Here is a 23,670-nt window from a genome sequence, read left to right on the forward strand (position 1 = left end):
TAGTCATGTGTGAGCTACAGTTGAGAGAAGTTGTGTTTTAAAGTGTGTCATAAATCATCCTCCATCATGACAACACTCCGTGTCACACATCACTTCTGGTACAGCAATTTCTGTCAAATAAAAACATTACGATGTATCCTCATCCACCTTATTCATCAGATCTTGCACCTTGTGACTTTTGGCTCTTCCCCAAAAGTAAAATGACCATGAAAGGTAAACATTTTGAATCGATTCAGGACATCAAGGCAGCCACGACAGCGCAACTAAAGATACTCACAAAAGAAGACTTCCAGAACTGCTTCAGGAAGTGGCAAGAACAATGGGATAAGTGTGCTTGAAGCAAAGGGGAGTGTTTTGAGGGGGATTAATGGCAATGTGTCTTTTACTGTAATATGTTTTTTTTATTTAAACATTCACCGTATCTTTTGATCACACCTCATACTAAACATGACGAGCTCAGGGGAGGCTGAATAGCAGGCCTTATAAACTCAGAGACCAAAATTAACCACATAGGATAGTCTGAATATAAAAATTCCTAACTATAGGCAGGTCATGGCCGGTAGTCACATCCTTAGCCAATAGCTTTCTTGACAAAGGTCAATCTTTACCTTAAATGAGCCTGTATATTGTCTTTTTGCATCTAAGATAACATATCCTTGGAATGTCAGAATAATCCCTTTTTCCAGACCCCTCAGGGCACAACCCACTGCACCAGAGCATCAAACTACAGAACCCCTCATTGTTATCTTGTTCCCTGAATGAATACCATCTCTATGTGCTGTAAATGTTAATTATTAACTATACTGTACCCACCAATGTAAAAAAAGTATGTGCCTCTACATTTCACTTTTTATCCAATCCCAGAGATTTCCTCACTCTGCTTTCTCCCACCCCCTTAATCTACCATCAATGGTTATGTCTCCTCCTTTGATTTTTATGTATAAAATAAGCTGCAAAACTCCCATCCTCTGAAGCATTTCCTTAACCCACTGAGATTTTGTTTCCCAGCAATTGGCTCAAATAAACTCATTAAATTTCTCTATATATTTGGATGTTTTTTACGTCAACAAGAGCCAAAACGTCTTCCCTCCTTAAGGGCTCTACACCTATCCCAAAACTAGCTCTTCACCTTCTCCAATTCCATCTATAGCCAATGTAAATTCTTTCAAAACAACTTACATCTTTATTTGATGTATTAAAAAAAGCTCGGGACAGGGGTGGGGGGGCAGTTAAACTCAACTGGTTAGAGCACCGTGCTCTTGACAAGGTTGCCAGTTCGATCCCCACATGGGCCACTGTGAGCTGCACCCTCCACAACTAGATTGAAATGACTACTTGACATGGAGCTGATAGGTCCTGGAAAAACACACTTTAAAACATCAGTAAAAGATTAAATAAAAAAAGCCCATCGACTCCAGGACTGTGGACAGGTTGCCTTCTCCACCTAGCCCTACTGCCGGTGGGTTAAGACTTCATGCTTCGGGACCTGGGCCTTTCCTGGCTAGCATATGACTCAATAAACCCTTTCTTTTAGAAAAGCTTTAGGCCACCTAAATTTTTTGCCCACATTTAGATTATACTGGGGAGGGGGAGGAAACAGACAATAAACAACAGATATTTTCTAAAAGTATGATAGGGTAGGTAGACAGATAGAAATGAGCAGGAGAAGGACAGACCTAGCCCCTGTTAGAAAGCCACTTGCTGCAGCTCCTACTTGGGCCAAGACCCCTTGCTGCTGCCCTCACTTAGGGCACCAACGCCTTACTAGCCCAGCAGGATTCCAGGCTTACACATGCCCCTAAATCAAAGGGATGTGTTGTTAGAAGCCAGAGAAGGAAGGAAGACACGCCGCTTATCAGAATATACATCCTGTTTATCAGGACCATTTTAGTGAGCTTATCAAAGAAATCACAAAAAGAAAATTGACAGAAACGACCTTGAGAATGAAAAGGGAGGACTGGGCACCTCAGCAGGAGAGACAGACATAAGGAGACAGAGATAAAGATTGACCTTTGTCAAGGAAACCGAAGGTCTAGGATGTGACTACCTGCCCTGACTGGCTTTTGTTAAAAATGTTTATGTTCAGACTATTCTATATGGTTACTTTCAGTCTCTGAGTTTGTGAGGCCTACCATGCAGGCCTCCCCTGAGCTTGTCAGATCTAGTATGTGGCCCCTTTTTCATCCACAGATGTGAGAGGAAGAGAGGAGTCAAGGATGATTCCAAGAGCATTGGCCTGAGCTACTAGAGAGTTGGAGTTGCCATTAACTGAGCTGGAGAACGTTTATGTGGAGATTTAGAGGTGGGAGATCAGGAGTTTGGTTTTGAACATGTTAAGTTGGGGATGCCTACTGAACACCCAAGTGGAGATATAGAGTTGGCAACAGGATAAATGAGGCTGAAGTTTTAATGAAATGTTTAGAGTACAAATATAATTTTAGGAGTCCTCAAATAGTTTTAAAAAACAAGACTGGATGAAGGAGTGAATACACAAAGAAGAGGACAAAGAACTCAGCCCTGGGACACTTGAACACTAGTAGTCAGGGAGAAGAGATCAGAGGAAAGGAGACTGAGGAATAAAAACCAGTGAGACAGGAGAAATATTCAATGTCATGTTCTGGAAAGACAAGTACTCAGCGCTGTATTCTGTGGCTATCAGAAAGGCTATTCTTACTGGATGTTGACTTGGGTAGTATATAAACAGTAGCTTGAGTTCTTTTTTAATAAGAGAAATTAAATTCTTATAAATGTGAAAATTTCTGTAGCTTTAAATATTCAGTGGTAATTTTTTAGACTTTGCACATCTTCAGAAGAAAAATAAAGCTATATCCATTTTGTGGGGGGAAAAAGAAACTCCATTTGTAAAAGAAAAAACTATCGCTCTAAGCCAAATTCTGGTGATTTCCATAAATTCATAACAACAGTTATAATTTATTTATTAGTTTACCAGCCCAAAATAGTCACACGACTTTACTATAGACATTATGTTCTAAAAATTGGTCATAAATTTTTAATTAATTAAAACTTATATAGAACGAAAGAGTAAAACAACTGTTTAATGTACTCCACTACTCCATGAGAAAGGTCATTGTTAATTTATGATTTACATAAAGAACAAAGAGAGTGGACTGTGGATAACTGGAATATTTCTATAAAATACTATGGTAAACACGATTCATTCCAATTCTTTCATAGCACCCATAGCCTTTAACTAATAAGAAAACTTTAAAAGTCCTATATTAGAAATCACAAGAAGGGCTATTCATTATTAATACTAATTTATTCTTCAGCTTTCTATGATTTAAATATGCAAGTAAAATTGTACAGAAGTTTACATTAAAATTTTTATGCTTCTTTTAAAAAAAATTTTAGCATGTACCATTATATAAAGTATACTATGAATACAGAAAATTGTATATTTGGAATGTATATTTTAGCTTGATACTTATTGCATCTGATACTTATTTTTTCAGGCATTCACAAAAATTGTTGAGAGCCAACTATGAACCAGCTTCTGAACTAAGTGCTGAGAATACAGCAGTGAAAAGACAAAAATTCCTGCTGTCTTGAAACTTATATTCTGGGAAAAAAGTCTTAGCAGGTAAAAACTTGATGAGGTATTTCTCAAAATGTAGTTCTCTGACATTCTGCACTATATCAGCGCTGTATGTTAAACATGATGAAGATCTGTGTATTTTACCACATTTAAAAAAATGATGGTGATTCTCAGGGACACCACCCCAGAAGCAAGAAATCAAAAAGTGGGATGGGGAACAGGAATCTGCATATCTAACTAAAAAGCATAGAATGGTAGAAGCCACTACTAGTAAAAAATTTTTTCTTAGAATGTGATTTTTAGAGTATATTTAAAGTCCTCATAGACCCAGGGTCTTTGGTTGCATCTAAAATGCCATTTTAAGGACATGAAAATCTAAGTTTTTTTCTTCTAAATGATGAGCGGGTGGATTTAAACCTGTTGAAATACATTCGACTGAACTGACATTCCTGTACACCAAATAATGCAAACTACTTCTAAGAAAAATCTTATTGAGGGAAAGAAGAGGATATTTCCAGCCTGGTGTATATTTAATCTCTAAGCTTTTAAGACCTTGTAATAGCCTAAAGAAACAAAAATTTAAAGAAGAAAGAAATTATAAACATTTTCTCCCTGTAACATCCAATCACTTTAAAAGGTCAGCCTTAAGCCTGTCTCATATCAAAGCTTCCTTTGTTCCCCAGATATATCCATCATATAATGTACTATTGCTCAAAATTTCTTTAATGGATGATAATCTTGCTGTACACTACTAAAAATTAAGATTTTTACCCATCATTGGCTTTCATTGCTAAAGAGACCAGAGGTATTGGTTGCTTTTCGCTTATCATTTTTTATTTAAGAACAGATTAGTGAGTCTTTCTGTTGTTTCCTAGCTCTTGACTGGCTTAGACAAGTTTACATCCAGTGAAGTTTTCCCATATGCTAAACATACCGTAACACTGACTTGCCACCCTTATTTGAGAAATAATCAATAAAAGTGATTTAAAGAAACACAAATAACCTGTGAAAATTACCACCTGGGTGCTTGCTGATGGTAGCTTCATAGTAAAGAAAATAAAGGCTGCAGGCTGTGTAGCAATGCACTGGATTGAAAGGGGATGGAACTTTCTTATATATCATAAACTGTCCGATTGTGATACTTGCTAGAGACGAAAAGCACTTTTTATAAGTTATTTTTTAAACAGATGTCCCTAAACATTAAATCTTCAAGAGTATGGCGGTGATATTTTTTCTAAAGCTTTGTATTTTGATGAGGACAATCAAGACATCTATTGTGTGCCCTACACTACAGGTACTCAAAGAAATCTGTAAGGTTAAAATATGCTCCCTGCCCTGGACACCTTTCCAATTTTGTTAGACAATCAAGATGTATATGCTGGGGCCGGCCCAGTGGCTCAGGTGGTTAGAGCTCTGTGCTCCTAACTCCAAAGGTTGCTGGTTTGATTCCCACATGGGCCAGTGGGCTCTCAACCACAAGGTTGCCAGTTCAATTCCTTGAGTACTGCAAGGGATGGTGGGCAGTGCCCCCTGCAACTAAGATTGAACACGGCACCTTGAGCTGAGCTGCCGCTGAGCTCCCGGATGGCTCAGGTGGTTGGAGCGCATCCTCTCTACCACAATGAGCTGCGCCCTCCACAGCTAAGACTGAAAGGACAACAACTTGACTTGGAAAAAAGTCCTGGAAGTACACACTGTTCCCCAATAAAGTCCTGTTCCCCTTCCCCAATAAAATCTTTAAAAAAAAAAAAGATGTATCTGCTGAAATAATTAGGTAGTATCTATACATAGGGGTGAGGGGCTAAATAGCAGTGTACTTGATAAGTGTCATTGGTGGTCAGAGAAGGAACATATCAGGGTAATCTGGAAAAATACGTCCAGTGAAGAAGGTGGGATTTGAGTTAGGCTTCCAAGGGTACATGGAATGTGGTCAGGTAGAGAAGAGGAAATACAGCATGTCAGGCGAGATACGCAAATATAGCACAAGTTGGTAAAAATTCTTTGATATGTTATGTAAATTATTAAAATGGTCACTGAAGTCACCAGCCTTTTACAAAAGACCCAATATTATAGTTTGTCAAGATTTTTTTTTTTTTTTTTCAGAAATAGGATGTGAGCTTTTCTTTTCTCCCAAGTAGTGAGGATGAACTTGTGTGTTCATGCAGTTATGCAACATGGGACAGACTGAAGGTAACAGGACTATTAGGTGCCTGGGTGCCTGAAACTTGTCCTAAATTTATCTTTTCTTTGTGAGCAGTAACCAACTGAGAAATTACAAAGGAAATTCCTTGAGTGGAAGTGAAGCCAGGTTTTACAACCACCAGGGGGAGAGAGTACATTAAAAAAGGACTAAGCGGTTAGCATCTTTTCTAAACCTTAGGAGCGGCAATTGCCCATGTCCCACCACTAAAATCGGGTCCCTCGGGTCACAGCTTCTTAGTATGTATTCTTTGAAACAACCACATGTATGTATTCTCCTTAGTATGTATACTCTGAAACAAACATGTAGAACTTCTTTCAATAAGCTAATGAACTCCCACTTAAATATCATTCTAATTTATAATCTGATCACACAGGCATCCTCCTTCTTCCAAGAAGATATTATATGTACCAAACGTTTAACATAACTGCAAAATCCCCAAATTTGAAAAAAAAAGGGGGGGGGCAAGTATCTGGCAATTCAATTATTGGTCTCTCAGATCACTCATCTTGTCAGAAGTACCCCAGCAGTGGACCCTGGGTTCCTGGTTTCAACTTCCCATCATCAACAGCCCTCTCTCCCCTTTTTCCTCACCTTCACTCCCTTTCCATAGCAAACTCTGACCCTACCACCTGACCTAGAGTTACTTTGGAGGAAGTACCCATTGCTTTGGCAGCCAGCCCCAAGGCCAGCCTGCTGCCCTCCTGACTGTGACCTCTGGACATTGCTTTCCTGGGCCAGATAAAAATTTGTTTGTTCTTTACGGGGAGGGATGCGTGAAAAACTAGATGTATTTATCACCATGGCGTAATTTTAAACACTTATACTGCAGACCCAATTACTAAAATGAACATGAATTAGTTCGTGTAATCTGCATGAAAAACACCCTTGAAGCGGGCTAGTATTAATACTAGCCCCGAGTCACAGGTGAGGTCACTGAGTCACAGAGCAGTTAAGCAACTTGCCAAGTCCCAGAGCTAATCTACGGCGGGAAGTGTTCGCACCCAGCTGGTCTGAGCCTGGCGGGCGCTTGCCTCTGCCTGCTCCTGGGCGCTGATGACCGGCTGTGGGATGTGGGCCCCTTGGGGGCCGGCGTGGACTCGCAGGGCCGGGAACCCTGAATGACTTTCTACCTGGCTACCGCTCGCGTTGGGAATCGGCCGCGTTGTCCTTGAGGGCGGGGGCCGCACCTTTCCCGTGCGCTTGGGGCCAGCCGCCGGTTACCTGCTGCCCCGCCAGGCACATGACCTGAGGCCTGTAGCGCACAGCGGCTGCGGCGGGGCGGGCCGGTCCCTGGGCGGGGGCGGGGCCTGGCTGAGCCCCGCCCCTCCCCGTGCCAGTTAACAGGCGGTCCCGGCGCGGGCGCACAATTCGCGGTACAGCGGGCTGAGAAGGTGGTGTCCCGGCAGCTACGGCCATGGCCACTGTGCGGGAGAAGGCAGCTGCGCTGAACCTTTCTGCTCTCCACAGCCCGGCGCACAGGCCTCCTGGTAGGTGCTGAGGACCCCGGCCGGGGCGGGTGGGGGTCACGGGGCGCCTGAAGGAGCTCAAGTTGTGGTTCTTGCATGAGACACACTTTCTGGATAAGCAGTGAATACAAGTCCTTTACTTTTTTTTTAATGGTTACATGACCTTAGTAGAGACGTTGGTGAATTCTGCCACCAACTTAATCATATCTTTGGGGGTTGTCTGCTTAGCATTTTGGTTTCTTTAAATGTCCAAATAAACGGAATTGGATGATCAGTTATAAAATTCCGATTCTAGCATATCTACAACTCAGTAAATAGAATTAAGATATCCAGATAACGCTTGGCTTTTTATTCCCTTTTAGGTAAGTTACAACTTTTCTCCTTCCTGTAGCTGCAGTGTGGGGTGTTATAGGAGGAATTGGTTTCCTATCTGACAAAAGCCTTTCATTTGTAAAACACCACCAGCGATATAGGTCAAATGGGTACATCTCGGTTGCCCCAGTCTTGTATTTGACGTCCAATTAGTAATGTCCTTTTAATATTCAAAATGCTAATGATAAATTGTGATGGAGAACTACTTTTCATTTGTACTTTTCTAAGAATGGATTATAATATTGACCTTATTCTGATCCACTTTAAAGGATTCAGATAAACACATGATGCCTACATTCAGAATTTCTCCTTGTTTTACATTATGAAAAGAAGGGAAATACTTCATCACTTGAGAATTTAAAAATCAACTGATATTGGAAACAGTCTTGAGAAATCTTTAGGCTCACTTTCTGAATGAAAGAAATTCCCAAATTTACATGATTAAAAACATGGCACCCTCTCTTCTCTCCCAGGTGAAATACCAATTCTGAGTTTTGGGCATTTGTAAACAGGTTCTTAGATGGTGTAAAGGAATATGTGTTCAAAATTAAGTAGATGACTCTCAGGGGGAAGCACTGACGTGCTGGTTAGCGGATCTGAACCCAAGGAAAAGAGCACTGTTCTCTGCACACCAGGTGCAGAGGGTATGGAGGGCCCACTACCTTTTCTCATTTGTTGACTTGCTACCGTTGGAACCCTCTCTGCCTGTGAGCATTTGTTAATCCCTCTTCCATCCTTTAGTTGCCTTGTCACAGCCCTGGTGAGCATGGTAATAGGAGCCTCGGGTTCTTGGTTCCTTGCCATTGCCTTTCTGTGCGCTCTGGCAAGCAGTTTTGTACTTTTGTCTCTCTACCTATTAGTAAGTCTTCCATACCTTAAAGCAGCTGTAATGACCAGGGACGTGATTTATGTAGAAGAAATAGGTCTGTATGTTAACTTTCAGCAAGTACTTTGAAGGTATTTGTCTCTTAACATAGACAAAGAAGAAAGTGGTATGCTATCCTGTTTTCCCTTTAAACTGTAACCTGATTCTTTGAATTCACCTGGTATCACTTTTCCAGGAAGCTCAAAGTACTTCCCATATGCTATCTCATTAATCTGTATGAATTAAAGCAGTCGCCAATGCCTAATTTTGTTGATAGTTCTTTTAATTTATTTTTTTATTATAGTTGGTATACAACAATCTTATATTGGTTATATTAGTTTCAGGTGTACAATATGGTGATTTGGCATTTTTTTACCTTACAGTGTGATTACTTCACTAAGTCTAGTAATCATCTGTCACCGTGTAAACTTATCAGAGTATTATTGACTATATTCCCTTTCCCCTTTTCACCCATCCTCTACCCTCTCCCTTCTGGTAACCATCCCTTTGGTCTGTTTCTATGAGTCTGTTTTTGGTTTTCTTTGTTTTGTTTTTAGATTCCACATACAAGTGAAACCATATGAATACCCTCTAGATCCATCCATGTTGTTGTAAATGGCAAGATTTCATTCTTTTTTATTGCTGCATAATATTCCATGGTGTGTATATATCTCACATCTTCTTTCTTCATTCAGTTATCGATGGACTCTTGGCTATTATAAATAATGCTGCAATCAACATAGGAGTGTATATATCTTTTCAAATTAGTGTTCTCTATTTCTGTGGATAAATACCCAGAAATGGAATTGCTGAGTTGTATAGTACACCTATTTTTGTTTTTTGAGGACTCTCCATACTGTTTTCCATAGAGGCTGCATAGTGTGCAGTTCCATCAACAGTGCACAAGGGTTTCCTTTTCTCTAAGTCCTTGCCAGCATGTTATTTGTTGACTTTTTGATAATAGTCATTCCGACTGGTGTGAGGTGGTGTCTCATTGTGGTCTTGATTTGCATTTCCTTGATGGTTAGCATTGTGGAGCATTTTTTCATGTGTCTGTTGCCCGTTGATAGTTCTTTTAACATATTTTTAAATTGTTCTTATTAGTAGAGATTTATTTTACATTCTTTACTTGCCTGTAGCCTTCTTTTCTGAATCAATCTCAGTCTTCAGCCTGACAACTGTAATGCCATATAAGAGGAAAACAAACTTTGGACTACCAAACTAATATGCAGTAAAAGTGCTGCAATGTTGGTAGCAGTGTATAGGAAGTTTTTCCCCCTCAGTCACAGCTGCCTAGTTTTAACACCCAAACACAGTTCTCAAACACAGTTCTCTACCTTTACCTATTTTCAGGTTTTGGTTACTGTCCAATAAAGATGGTCCTTTTCCTTTGTCTTGACAATTCTGTAATGCTTTAGAACTTCTTTTGAATGAATATATATATATATATATATATATATATATATATATATATATTTCTTTTTTTTCTTTTCTAACTGGGGAAGGGGAACAGGACTTTGGGGAACAATGTGTATTTCCAGGACTTTTTCCAAGTCAAGTTGTTGTCCTTTCAATCTTAGTTGTGAAGGGCGCAGCTCAGCTCCAGGTTCAGTTGCCGTTGTTAGTTGCAGGGGGCACAGCCCACCATCCCTTGTGGGAGTCGAGGAATTGAACCAGTAACCTTGTGGTTAAGAGCCCGTGCTCCAACCAACTGAGCCATCTGGGAGCTCAGTGGCAGCTCAGCTCAAGGTGCCGTGTTCAATCTTAGTTGCAAGGGGCGGAGCCCACCCTCCCTTGCAGGAGTCCAGGAGTCCAACCGGCAACCTTGTGGTTGAGAGCCCACTGGCCCAAGTGGGAATTGACTGGCAGCCTTCGGAGTTAGGAGCACGGAGCTCCAACTGCCTGAGCTACCGGTCCGGACCCAAAACCGCTTTTGAAAAAAAAAATTCTTAAAATTCTCTTAAATCCTAAATCATTTAGGATTTTTATATTTGTTATTTTCTGATGAAGAGTTAAATCCTCTAGTATTTGTCACATCTAATTTTTGTGTCTGCTAGTGGTCTTTAATTGAATACTGTTTGGAGGTTGCCATCATCATCCATGTGGTATGAATAGTTAAAGGGTAAACTCTTTGAGAGGATGGGGACTGTATTCTCCTTTCTGTTCACAGAAATGGAGAAAGAAACTCTCCATTTTCTTTTTACTTTTTAAAAAAACTTTAAAAATTTTAGAGATTTAGATTTACAAAAAGTCATGAAGTTAGTACAGTTTCCATATGCCCTTTTCAGATTCCCTTATTAATATTGTACATTAGTATAGTACATTTGTAACAATGAACCAATATTGATACATTATTATTAACTAAAGTCCATACTTGACTCAGACTTCCTTAGTTTTTGCCCACTGTCCTTTTTCTATTCAAGGATCCCATGTAGGATATTACATTACATTGAGTCTATGTCTCCTTAGGCTCTTCTACATTGTGATAGTTTTCCCCTTTGTTTTTAGTGATATATCTGTCAATTGCCAGTTACTATGCTAGTCACTTTACATACTTGTATATTGTCTCATGTGATCCTCACAGTAACTGAAAGAAGTGGAATTAGCTCTGTTTTGCAATAAAAAAAAGTTAGGCAGTTTGCCCAAGATTGTATTATTAGTGAATGATGGAGCCAAGAATGAAACCCTGGTCTCTGGAAATCCAAAACCCATGCTCTTGTTTTACTCTTTACATTTGCAGAACCGAGCACTGTGCCTGCTGCCTTAACACAAGTTTCCATATCTAAACAATATTCAGTCAACCCAAGGTTTCTGAACTTAGGCACTGTTAACATTTATTTTGTTGTGGGGGCTGGCCCTGTGCATTATGGGATGTTTAGCAGCATCCCACTAGATGCCAGTAGTTTTTCCCCTCCTCAGCTTGTGTCAACCAAAAATGTCTCTCAACATTGACAGATATCCAGTGGGGCGTAAAATCACTCACTATGAACTACTGTGTTAATGCATATAACATTTTTTAGTTGTTGGCAATAATCTACAACTAACAAGTACTGAATAATTATTATATGAGGCATTCTATAAGACATTTAAATAATTTTAACCTCTGCAAACTATTTGGTTGGTGCAAAAGTAATTGCGGTTTTTGCATTTATTTTTAACTTTTTAAACTGCAATTACTTTTGCACCAACCTAATATAAGGAAATTTGAAAGAAAGCACTAGCTCACTGTTCTTCAAGTTTTGTAGAGAATTGCCTACCATGAGCTATCTGAATTCTTTTCTTGGGAGGAGGGGAGTTTAATGCCTGAGAATGAAACTAAGATTGTTACATGTTCATTTTTAGCATGTTTTAATAATTCTGTGTGTATGTTTACATTACACTGGGATTCATTTTTATAATGTGTATATTGATCTTCTAAGGAGTTATTATTACCTCACTCTTTGAAGTGATTATCTGTTTTAGCCCTTAGATAGGTTTCACAGCAGATCCATAGTTGATGCTGATTATACCCTTGTAACTCTTGAGTAAAGGTAACTTCCTGACATGTATGCCTTATGCCTTGATTTTTAGGGAATTCTTATAGTCATAACTTGGTTACTTAGTGTGCATTTTAGTGAAGATGGTTATTTGTATTATTGCAGATGTATGTCAGAGTACAGTATTAGAAATTTAACTTTTTTGTTGTTGGTGAACCTTTTCTGGTAGACTTCAAATACAAGGGCAGGTCTTTGTTTTTGAAAACTAGCTATTGTTTTTAAGCAAATAAGATGAGACTGCTTCAAAAATAAATGTTACCTAGCCTTGACTTATACAGTGCTTAAGTACATGTGTGGTATGTTATGGATCTGGTTTAAGACAATTTCTGAGCTTCTTGTTAGGCCACCTTCCAAAAAGCTTTTTATCTGATAAGGTTAAATTTTTTCACATGCTTCATTCCTTAACCATATTTTATTTGGTGTTCAGTTTCCATATCTAAATGGCGAGAGATAATTTCAGTCTCTAAAATCCTATCATCAGCAGTTTAGACCTGAAACCAGCCTTAAACATAGCATTCAACTCTTGGAGCAGCAAATGAAGAAACCACCCTATAGAGGTTAAATCTGTATCCAGGGTTATTGCAGCTGGTCTGCACGCTCTCTGATCCTTTGATCATGATGATTTTAGAACACACTTGACCAATGTAAATAAGGAAGCATCAAGACATAGATAGTGGTGAATTTTAAAGAATTTTCCAGCTCCTATGCAAGTGAGGTTTGAGGACAAGCTAAAGCTTAAATTCTGATTGCTAGATTTGCAAAGCATTCATTGTATACTTTTGGTCTGTTGAATCCTGTTTAGAAATCACAGTAATTCATCTTACTCACCAGGGTCTGCTATACCAATATTCATTTCAGCTATTAGGTGATGATAAATATAAGAAGTTTCAAACCAGCATGTGGGGGAACCTATGTTCAACTGGTGAAGGCAGCATTACAAAAACAGGTTATCCTGGTGTGGGTTTTGGCACATTTACTTGTTAAGTCCAGGGTATATTATGTATTAAAGTATCTGTATGAACATGAGCTAGTTTGGGTCTGTGGGTGGCGATGCTTGAGGGAAATATCCCAAGATGCAATGGTTGGGAATTAATGGTCAGTGAGAACAGAGGGGACCTGAAGGGGCTGAATTGTATCATGCCTGGGGGACTCTGGAAACATTGTATGGCTCACAGGTGCCTTATTATCTTGCTCTAACCTGTTCTTTAATCTTTTATACTGTGTTATCCAACCTGCAAAACTTCCTGATTTCTTATATTTAAGCAGCAAGTTTATACGGGGAAATACATTTTTTCTTTACTCCTTAATTCCCTTGTGCAGATTAGCCTTTTTCCACGTCACTGAGGCTGTGGGTCCCCTCCCCTCTCACCCACTTCAGTTGTCTTATTGATCTCAAATTAATAAGTGACTCAGCCTTATCTTTTAGGGTTTGTGTGCTAACCCACTTGTGGCTTAGCTGACTTACGTGTTTCATCATTAATACTATCACTCGCCCAGAAATCTGTTTCACTGGTATTTAAAGGCAAGCTGATCTCTACAAGTTTGAACCTTGCTGATTTTCCTTTCCTGTCGTACCCCTATGTACTGTGGATAGTGTATATTACAGATATTATAGAATTTATGATATCCTGTCTTATTTTAGGAGTATTAACTACTAAGTGTTTTTAAATAGCTTGGTTAAGGGTTCACAGATCTTAAAGTTGTGTGTTTTGTTTCTTCTAATCTCATTGGCTTGCTTAAAGCTCTTTCACTTAATCCAACTCTTCAATGAATGGTTAATGCTAAAAGTATCTGGTGGCTTATTTTTAATATATTTATATTTAAGTACTAGGAAAAGCTAATATATATTTACTACCTGTGAAATTGAGGGCAAATTTAATTCACTGAGCCTCAATTACTTCAAAATAGCATTAGTTTGTCAGGATTAAATGAGAGAGGGCAGAGCTTGTCATATTTAAGTACTCAAATGTTAGCTATTATTAATATTATAATACAATGAAGATATGAAAAAGACTAAAGAGCAGACGTTAAGTTCATTTAAATCTCAGCTATAATCTCGGATATTTTAGGAAGTTAAGAATGTTAACGGTTTACACTCCTTTTATTTAGTCATTGAGGCTAGAAACAGTATAGGTACTCCTGAGGTCTGGACACCAGGAATGAGGACATATTTTGAGATTCCATCAAATGCCTGATTCTGGCTCTATTCAGTAGAGACTAAATACAGTACTAAATACTAAATACTAGTAGTAAATCTAGTTCCAACTTGATTTATCTAGTTGGTTCTCTAATTTCATTCTTAAAACTGCTCATATGATATTTGGAAAACTGGCATCAATTTCTTCTTTCTTTGTTTAGTACTGGATTATGAAATATGTTGAATTTTAAAATAGAATTTTGATATTTTAAAATAATCATCAAGATTGTTTTTAATCATAATGGGTAAATAGTAAATTACTCATCAGCTTTTGGTATTGGAAATATACAAATAAACAGTAAAGGGCCGTGTGTGTGTGTGTGTGTGTGTGTGTGTGTGTGTATTAGTAATTTTCATGGTAATGATGTTAAAATTTCTAGTAGCTACAAAATTATAGTGTAATGGTTCACTATACTCCCTATATTTATTGCAACACAAAAGATGAATTCCAAATAATCCACTTAAAATTCATGACTCTAGGGGCGGCCATTTAGCTCAGTTGGTTAGAGCGCGATGCTCGTAACACCAGGATTGCTGGTTCAAGCCCCGCATGGTCCAGTGTGAGCTGAGCCCTTTCCAACTAGACTGAAACAACTACTTGACTTGGAGCTGATGGGTCCTGGAAAAACACACTTAAAAATAAATAAAAGTTTAAAAATTAAAAAAAAAATTATGACTCTAGTGCATTAAGTGGAGTTTTAATGTCCTTCAGGAACCTTTGCTTTCCTCGTACACATTCTGATTTACCTAAGATGGCAGAAAGGTAATTTCCAGTAGCAGTTTCTTGAATTATAATTCCCCTTATTCCTTACTGTTGTATTGATGTATAATTGTTTTCCTTTTTAGACTCCCTTAAGGGAAGTAAGTTTTCAACTTCTCTGTCAAAATATCCTAAAAATAATGGAAGTAATACACTTAAAAATGAGGGGTTAAAAAATTAGAACCACTGAATATTCAGAGGACCACTGAAAAGTGTAACACAAAACAAGGCATAGTGTGTGTTTATATAAAACGAAAGAGAGCAAAGAGCCAGCCAGCCACCACGCTGATGACTAGCTAGACAGTTTCATCAGCTTACTAAATCTAAGGTCCACTTTCTTTCCTTTTAATTGTCTCTTCTTTGTAGTTTTGCCAAATATCAATTTTATTACAATGAGAAAAAATGTGATAAGAAATCTTTGAAAGCATGTTTTCTTTTCTGTTTGGCTAAAAGGAAGTATTATTTCTATGCTTTTCTTTTCTTTGCAATAGGCTCCAATTGAGCAAGAACCAAACTGTTAGTTTACCCTGCTTCCAAAGTACTTAACTCATAAGCCTGCATAATAGGAAGATTTAAAAATATTAGTTTATTCTTTATTCTAACAACCATGTGTGTTCGTGTGTATCTATAACTATACCTGTATCTATCTTTCTTTCTAGCTATCTAATTGGTAAATGCTATAAAATTATGTGGACCATGAGCCAAATCCCAGTACCACTTCTTATATGTCTGGAATTACACTTAGCCTCTGTGAATCTATTTTCCATCTCTCAAATAGAGATGATATCTACCTCACAGGGTGCTATGAAGATTACATCATTTATATAAGGCACTTAATAGACTTTCATGCACATAATTGCTAACTGCCACAAGGTCCTACTTGATCTGCCCCTGCCGAACCCCAAACCTCATCTCCACTCCTCTCCGATCTCACTTCCTACTCGTCTCTCCCTTAGTCACCCACTCAGGCCATGCTGGCCTCCTTCCTCTTTTCAGGGCCTTTGATCTTTCTGTTCTCTCTTCTCCTTCCCCAGATAGCTGCACAGTTTACTTCCTGATTTTACTCAGGCGTCTGCTCAGAGATCACATTGTCAGAGAAATCTTTCCTGACATCCCATCTAAAATAGCATTCTCTTCCTTACCTAGCTTTATTTTTCTTCTTAGCATTGGTCTAACATTCGTATTGTCTGTATTATTCCATAAAGTATAAGTCCCTGAGAACAGGGACTTTATTTTGCTCACTATTATATCCTAGCACATAAAACAGTGTACAGCATATAGTAGACACTACATTTTTAAATGAATTGCTACTAGTAATTTGGTATTTCAATAACAAGCTGCCCTCATAATTGTTCCTTATTAATAACTTTGAAAATTGCCACTTTTTGCTTAAGGACTGATTAGACCTTACTACAAATTAACAAGGTTACTTGGTTCTTTCCATTCCAGGTTTCAGTGTGGCCCAGAAACCATTTGGAGCCACATATGTATGGAGCAGCATTATAAACACTCTTCAAACACAAGTGGAGGTGAAAAAACGAAGGCACCATTTAAAAAGACACAATGATTGCTTTGTTGGTTCAGAAGCCGTGGATGTCATTTTTTCTCACCTAATTCAGAATAAATATTTTGGTGATGTAGATATTCCTCGGGCCAAAGTGGTAAGAGTGTGTCAAGCACTTATGGACTACAAAGTATTTGAAGCAGTTCCAACCAGAGTCTTTGGAAAAGACAAAAAACCTACATTTGAAGATAGTAGTTGCAGCCTTTATAGATTCACAACAATACCTAATCAAGACAGTCGGTTTGGCAAAGAGAACAGTCTACATTCACCTTCCAGGTTAGTATATAAGATTATCATGGGGATATTGGCAGGATTTTGCATAGTGTTTAATGAGATGCTGACTGGCTTTATGCTAAAATCTGGGTCTGTGGGTAAATTGATAAAGTACAGTGAACTTATGTTTATTTGGTATCTCCTAGAATTCTTGTTTGTTCATATTCTATATTTAGCTGAAACTTTGACTTTTCTGCTTCAAGTTACAATTATAGTGTAACAGATGTTTGAGAGTTTATACACAAAGTGGTATGAGAACATAGAAGGTGAAGGCAGGCAGACAGGGTGTCACTAGAATCCACAAAATGGCAGCTGTGAAGTATGAAAGGCATGTGGGAGCCAGAATGCATAGGGTTTCGTATGACACATTGAGGAGTTTGAGATTGATCATACAGTCTTGGGAGGCCACAGAAAGATTTTAAGCCTGATGAGATTGTATTAGAGAGGTTGTCCTGCCAGCTGTATGGTCAGCCTATGAGGATAGCTAGTTTGAAATCTATCGCAGTATTGCAGTCTGTACAGATGAGGGTGAAGTGAGCAGCAGTGCTGGAGAAGAGGGAACCATTTAATGAGAGACTGGGGGACAGAACTGTAGAACCCCATGACTGAAATGTAAGTAGGTGCTAAGTCCATAGTGAACTGAGTTGTCATGGAAAAAACACACAAAAAAACCTTCCCTTTTATTCCCCTCAGCTCAACTGAGTAGAACTAACTGAAGCTCTTATAATTCAGATCTGACTCAAAGTCAAGAATTTTAGTGTACTGACTTTCAAATATTTTAAAAATCTATGTTTAAAACATGATAAAATGTACCTGTCTGTATAGGCATGAAACAGGAGGATGAGGTAGGGCACAAGCGCCGCTTGCCACACGCGGGTCCACATGCTTTATCTGAAACCCTTGGTACTCGACGGAGGCAGTTAGGAATTTGGAAGTTGCGAGACTTTAGGAAGGTAATTCTGTACATATCTATTGGGTAACACCCCTAGAGAGATCTGGTAATCAACCACATTAATAATTCTGCAGTAAACAAAATATTCACACTGACGGGGATAAATAAAGGCTATGATAGTTTCAGGATGGATGGGTTTTGTCATCATATGAGTTCTGAATAAACTTTCCTTTTTTCAAAGCTTTTTGGGTTTCAGAATTGTGGATAAAGGATTGCAGATCTGTATTTGGGAAATGATGAGCACTACCTACCAAAGAATGTCCCAGAAATAGAAATAACTGATAAAAACAGTAAACATAATGAAGTTTGATTGTGTTTTAATATTCAGACTAAAATTCTAGTCATTAAATTACTTTAAGTTTTCAAAGGAGAATTTATTTAGAGTATATATTTAGACTAGAATAAGAAGGTGGGATGTTTTTGTATGTTATTATATTCTTAGAATTTGCATTTGTTATGTTTTTGCTCTGAAGTACACTTTCTAGAAACTTAGTTCTCGAATACTAAAATATTTCTGTGGGCTTACTAATAAAATAAACATTAATTTATGAAATAAATTTATTTTAGGTATGCAGATGCATTATTTAAGTCATCTGATAGGAAATCGGCAAGTTTAGAGGATCTATGGGAAAATCTGAGTTTAAAGCCTAACTCCCCTCATGTAAATATCGCTGCAAGTTTGTCTCCACAAGGTAAGCTAAAGATGATACAAGAAATAGAAAACTAACTTCAAATAAAGTTGTTTAAAATGTTTCAAACTTAACCTTTTTTAGAATTTAAATATTCAAAGCACAAAGAAAGAGCACACTGTGTATTAAAGCTGTTTATATTAAGTTTTAACAGAAGTCTATTATCTTTAACAAATAGATCAGTGTTGCAATTCTTGAACACTGACTTTTGTCCTATCAGCTGGCATAGGTTCAAATCTGAAATGTTTTGCATGCAGATTTTCTTAATTTAAAACATGCTCTCAGATATTTCTTTCCCTAAGATATTATTAGGTTAAATAAAAATTTGAAAATTACTTTAAAACATTAATAGAATTCTTATGGTCTTCGTTGTCTGTGGGCAATGGAATATAGTTTAATGACTGATTTCCATCTTCCCTTCCCCCATCCCAGTTGTAGAAACCCTGAGTGGAATAATCTGCAGCCAGTAGTTTCAAACCAGTTTTCAGACTGAATGAATCATTCTTTCTTCCAGTCCTTATTAACATGTTATATGACTTGATCTCTTATCTCTGCCATACTGCTTTTTATAATACAAGAATGAAAAGAATTCCTGTTGTCCAAAGTCTGTCCTCCTACACTTTAAACAAATCTTGAATTGTTTTAAGAAACCACTTCATAAGGTTGACTCTTTCTCTCTTTTTTTTTTTTTGGGGGGGGGGAGAGCACAAGCTTATTAGCTTAGACCTGCCTAGACAAATATTGTGGTGAGCATTTAGTAACTATTAATTGTTACTTTTCACCTTGTCATTTTTCCTGTGTAGTTATTAACGAAGTATGGCAAGAAGAAACAATTGGGCGTCTACTACAACTTGTAGACCTTCCACTTCTTGACTCCTTACTCAAACAGCAAGAGGTTGTACCTAAAGTTCCTCAACCTAAGAGGCAGCCTGACTTGGTCAACAACAGTAACTATTTGGATCGAGGGATTCTCAAGGCTTATAGTGACTCTCAGTATGTGGAAATACATGTAATAATTTGAGTGTGCTTGTAGGATGATGATAGCTAATGGTTTTGAGATAATCTTTTGAATTCTTCTGTCCATAGGATCAGATATGCATTGTCAGTTGGTAACAGTATTTGGGAAAGTGAAGAACAAAATCACATTGGTCAAAACTAGAAAAAGACTTAAAATTTCATTATTTTTCATATTTACTTTTGTTTCACATATAACTTACGCATACTTGCACATCAAGTGACGAAAAGGATTATGCTCAATCTTATCTTTGTTAAAATATAGGGCTGTCTGGTGTTCAAAGAAACCTGAAAAAAATGAACAGAGTTGGCAAATTCTTAGACTCTTTTGACTACCTATGTTTCTATATATGCTTTTGTACTCCTTTAGAATGCCTATTAAATATGTATTTTTTTAAACTAACTAGTTTTATTAAAGAAATGTAATGAAAGTAACTCTTGCTCTCACCTCTGACTACCGTTTTTCTGAATATAAATAAATCATGAGGTTTGAAAGCTTAACTTGAAATGCTAAGGGAATTATGCTTTGTTTTCCTTAAGGAAGACTTCCCTATTCCTTATAACTTTGAAACTTCTCCTAAATAAAATTATTAAAGGTTAAAATCTTGTATTTTTTAGCTTATTTAATTTTTAATTATTTTGCTTTAGCAGATAGTGTTCCAGAAGTTAGGGAGATGGAAATACTAGAAAGGAATACAAATTATCTTTTCAGTATTTCACCAGCTCTACATTCCAATGAACTATTAATAACCAGTTGAATGTCAAACGGTAGCTTAAAACCTTCCATGAAAAAGTTAATCCCTCCCCAAAAAAAAGAAAAGTTAATCCCAACATACTAGTTATTGAACTCTCTATATGTAATAGGAGGCTTACTATTCTATAAGAATTTAAATTACACTGCTACACTCTAAAGTAACATGTGAAAACATTATTGCCTTAAATTTAAAATACAGAATCAGAAATAGTGCCAGAAGTGAACTTAAAGATCATCTAGCTGCATCTTCTTATAAAGCTGATGAAGCTCATGCCCAGAGAGGTGAAGTGACCTGCCTAAGATAATGTACTTGGGTGGCAGATTATTAGTTGTCCTGAGTCAGTAGCAGAATACACGATTGGTTAAAAAAACTGTATGTATTAACAAACTGAATATTAAAAGTTATTTTATTTCTTGAAATGGAGCATTTTTCTGAAGTTACCCACCCGGTATTTTATTAGAAATAGTAATTAATATTTAATTATTCTGAAACTCTACCTTATCTTCCTCTATCCTCTCCTAGCCAAAGTGAGAGATGATAGATCATACACCGAGCTCTGAAGTAAGCAACACTGTATTAGAAGTATACTGGCCTAGGAGTCAGATCTGGGACCCTGAGCAAGTAACTTAAGAGTTTCTGGGTCTCCACTGTAAATGTAAAGAACAGAGTTTGACTTTTGATGTCCTTTTCAGCTCTATATTGCAGTTGATAGCTTCTGTTTTCCCTTTTAAAAAAAGCAAGAAAAATAAGACATGTTAAGCTGAACTTTTTATCTGTGATACTGATCTGGCTATATATTAAAAAGAAACATGTCTTGATCTAAGTGTGTAGAAATTCACCCTGGAGGCAAACTTGAAATAGCTAGTAAATGGGGTACCGTGTATATATTTGTTATTCTTTGCTTTTTAAAAATGGTTCCTGTTTTCCCCCCATAGGGAAGATGAATGGCTCTCTGCAGCAATTGACTGCTTGGAATACCTTCCAGACCAGATGGTGGTGGACATAAGCAGAAACTTTCCTGAGCAACCAGATAGAATAGACTTAGTGAAAGAACTTCTATTTAATGCCATTGGCAAATATTACAGTAGTAGGGAACCTCTGTTAAATCACTTATGTGATGTTCATAACGGAATTGCAGAACTCTTAGGTAAGTAAGATCTTATGGGATACTGAAATTTGTCTTTTGAAGGAAACAAGAAAAATTGTCCTCAATTAATCAGACTGGTGGTACAACTTCAAGCTGGGAGTAGATCTGGATAGATTCATGGAAAGTATGTTTATTCCAAGACTTCTAGGAATTATTTGGAAAGAGGCGTTAAAAAGTTCTAATAGTTAGCTCTAACTTTTGGTTGCTACAAGAGAATGCAGCTCTCATGCACTATAAGCTTAAGCATAGAAATTGGCAGATACAAAATGGCAGATACTCTGCTTTGTCCCTCTACCAATGAGCCAGACTATTTATATGGTTTGTTGAAAACAAATTGGGGGTTTCAGAGAATCCTTTCTTTTTCTCAGGTAGAGTTGGATACATTAGTACTGTACACGTACTGTACCCTCAAAATGTACTATATTTAGGAAAAACATAGGCTGGGAATTTATTTACAAAGCCAACAGTTGATTTAACATCCTAACATTATTATATGACAAGGACTCAGGGTATTAGTTACCAATTCGAGACTAGCCTGCCTTGGTGGAATTGGACATTCAGTGTAATTCCTGGTCTTTTTGTTTTGTTTTGCTTTTGAAAATTGTTTTGAATAAATTTACTGTTTAGCTTAAACTTTACCTTGAATTTTATTCTTTTAAATATAGTCATTTGGTCAAAATTAAAAGCTTTTTTTTTTTTTCTTTTGGCTAAAGTGAATGGGAAGACAGAAGTAGCATTAGAAGCTACTCAACTCTTCTTAAAGCTTCTGGATTCCCAAAATAGAGAAGAATTTAGAAGACTACTGTATTTCATGGCTGTTGCAGCACATCCTTCTGAATTTAAATTACAGAAAGAAGTAAGTCTTTTGTCTAAATGTTAATCGTATTCAGTAGGACCCACATTTCAGATTATTCTATCAGCATCAAGTATGCCGAAATGGGTAATAGCTATTAATATTTAACATTACCGTTTATATTTACCTTATTCTTTTGAATATATACCATTAGTTGTGTTTTATTTTTATAGAGCGACAACCGGATGGTTGTGAAAAGGATATTCTCAAAAGCTATTGTTGACAATAAAAATTTATCCAAAGGCAAAACTGATCTTCTGGTACTCTTTTTAATGGATCATCAAAAAGATGTTTTTAAGGTAAAACTCTGAAAGTAGTTGAGCTTATGTAATAGATCACTAGATTAACATGCATTTGAATAATGTCCCATGTCCCTTCTTTTTTTAAAGATTCCTGGAACTCTACATAAAATTGTCAGTGTTAAACTCATGGCCATTCAGAAAGGAAGAGATCCAAACGGAGACACAGGTAATCTGAGAAATATTATTTCCATGATCTTTCAAAGATAAATTCCTACTGTTTATTTGAAAGTGTTTTGCTGTAAGTAGTTGTATTTTAATTTCATCTAAACTTTAAACTGTCTCCTCAGAGTTATCCAGACTTAGCAGAGAGCCTCCTTGAGCTCAAAAACAGCTTGACCAGGGTTATAAAGTCAGCAGTGCTTAGTGTCTTCAGTGCATTTTACAAAATGGGGAATAAAAATATAAATATAAAAATATTGCTTGATTTTTTTGTAGTTAAATCTGAAGAATAGATTCATTAACTGAACTTTTTATTTTTAAAATTTAAGGATATATTTTTTGCCAGAGAATTGATCAAAGTCATTATTCTGACCATACACAGAAGACAACCAAGGATGAGCTACTGAATTTACTAAAAACTATTGATGAGGATTCAAAATTGTCTGCCAAAGAGAAGAAAAAATTGCTAGGTCAGTTCTATAAGTGTCACCCAAATATCTTTATTGAGTATTTTGGAGAATGAGTTTCTAATGTCTGTATATAATTTGTGTATTTTAAGAATAAATTATGTATCCTAAAGATCCGATCACATTTGTAATCTTGAATGTCCTTCTAAATATGAAAATGTACTTAATAAAACTTTTTGTATGACTTTTCATGTCCAGAACTGAGTTATTGGATTGTGTATTGCTGTTAAGTATTGACCTCTCTTAGGTGAATTGATTTATAATTGTGCATAATACTTTATAGATCATAGGAATTTTTTTTTCTTTTTAATTAAAGCTTGTTGGGGTGACAATGGTTAGTAAAATTACATAGGTTTCAAGTGTACAATTCTGTAATACATCATTTATATATCACATCGTGTGGGGGAGGGCATGGTAGATGAGGGTAAACAGGATCAAATATGTGATGGGAGGTTTCACTGTCTTCACTGGTCAACTTTGAGGAACAGAATTTCTAAATCTCATTATAGTCCAGTTAACCTAACCTATACTTCTATTTTA

At 37.1% G+C, this 23,670-nt stretch overlaps 2 protein-coding genes across 2 annotated transcripts in view; one reads left to right on the top strand and one right to left on the bottom strand.

Annotated features, from left to right (window-relative positions):
- CCDC73 (coiled-coil domain containing 73) overlaps positions 1 to 6,995 on the bottom strand; it is a 253,095-nt gene extending 246,100 nt beyond the window's left edge. The window contains exon 1 of the mRNA XM_019738516.2: positions 6,890 to 6,995. The gene's annotated coding sequence lies outside the window, so the exon portion shown is untranslated. The remainder of the gene's footprint in view (positions 1 to 6,889) is intronic.
- A 107-nt stretch (positions 6,996 to 7,102) lies between these two features.
- On the top strand, positions 7,103 to 23,314 carry DEPDC7 (DEP domain containing 7). Its single transcript, XM_019738626.2, has 9 exons — positions 7,103 to 7,246; positions 16,405 to 16,795; positions 18,312 to 18,436; positions 19,237 to 19,426; positions 21,138 to 21,349; positions 22,063 to 22,205; positions 22,376 to 22,501; positions 22,592 to 22,670; positions 22,993 to 23,314. The coding sequence occupies exons 1-9, from the start codon at positions 7,174 to 7,176 to the stop codon at positions 23,184 to 23,186; spliced, it is 1,533 nt and encodes a 510-aa protein (XP_019594185.1). The 5' UTR covers positions 7,103 to 7,173; the 3' UTR covers positions 23,187 to 23,314.
- Positions 23,315 to 23,670: the final 356 nt, after the last annotated feature.

The sequence above is a fragment of the Rhinolophus sinicus genome, linkage group LG06 (assembly GCF_036562045.2).
Source record: "Rhinolophus sinicus isolate RSC01 linkage group LG06, ASM3656204v1, whole genome shotgun sequence".
Taxonomy (NCBI): domain Eukaryota; kingdom Metazoa; phylum Chordata; class Mammalia; order Chiroptera; family Rhinolophidae; genus Rhinolophus; species Rhinolophus sinicus.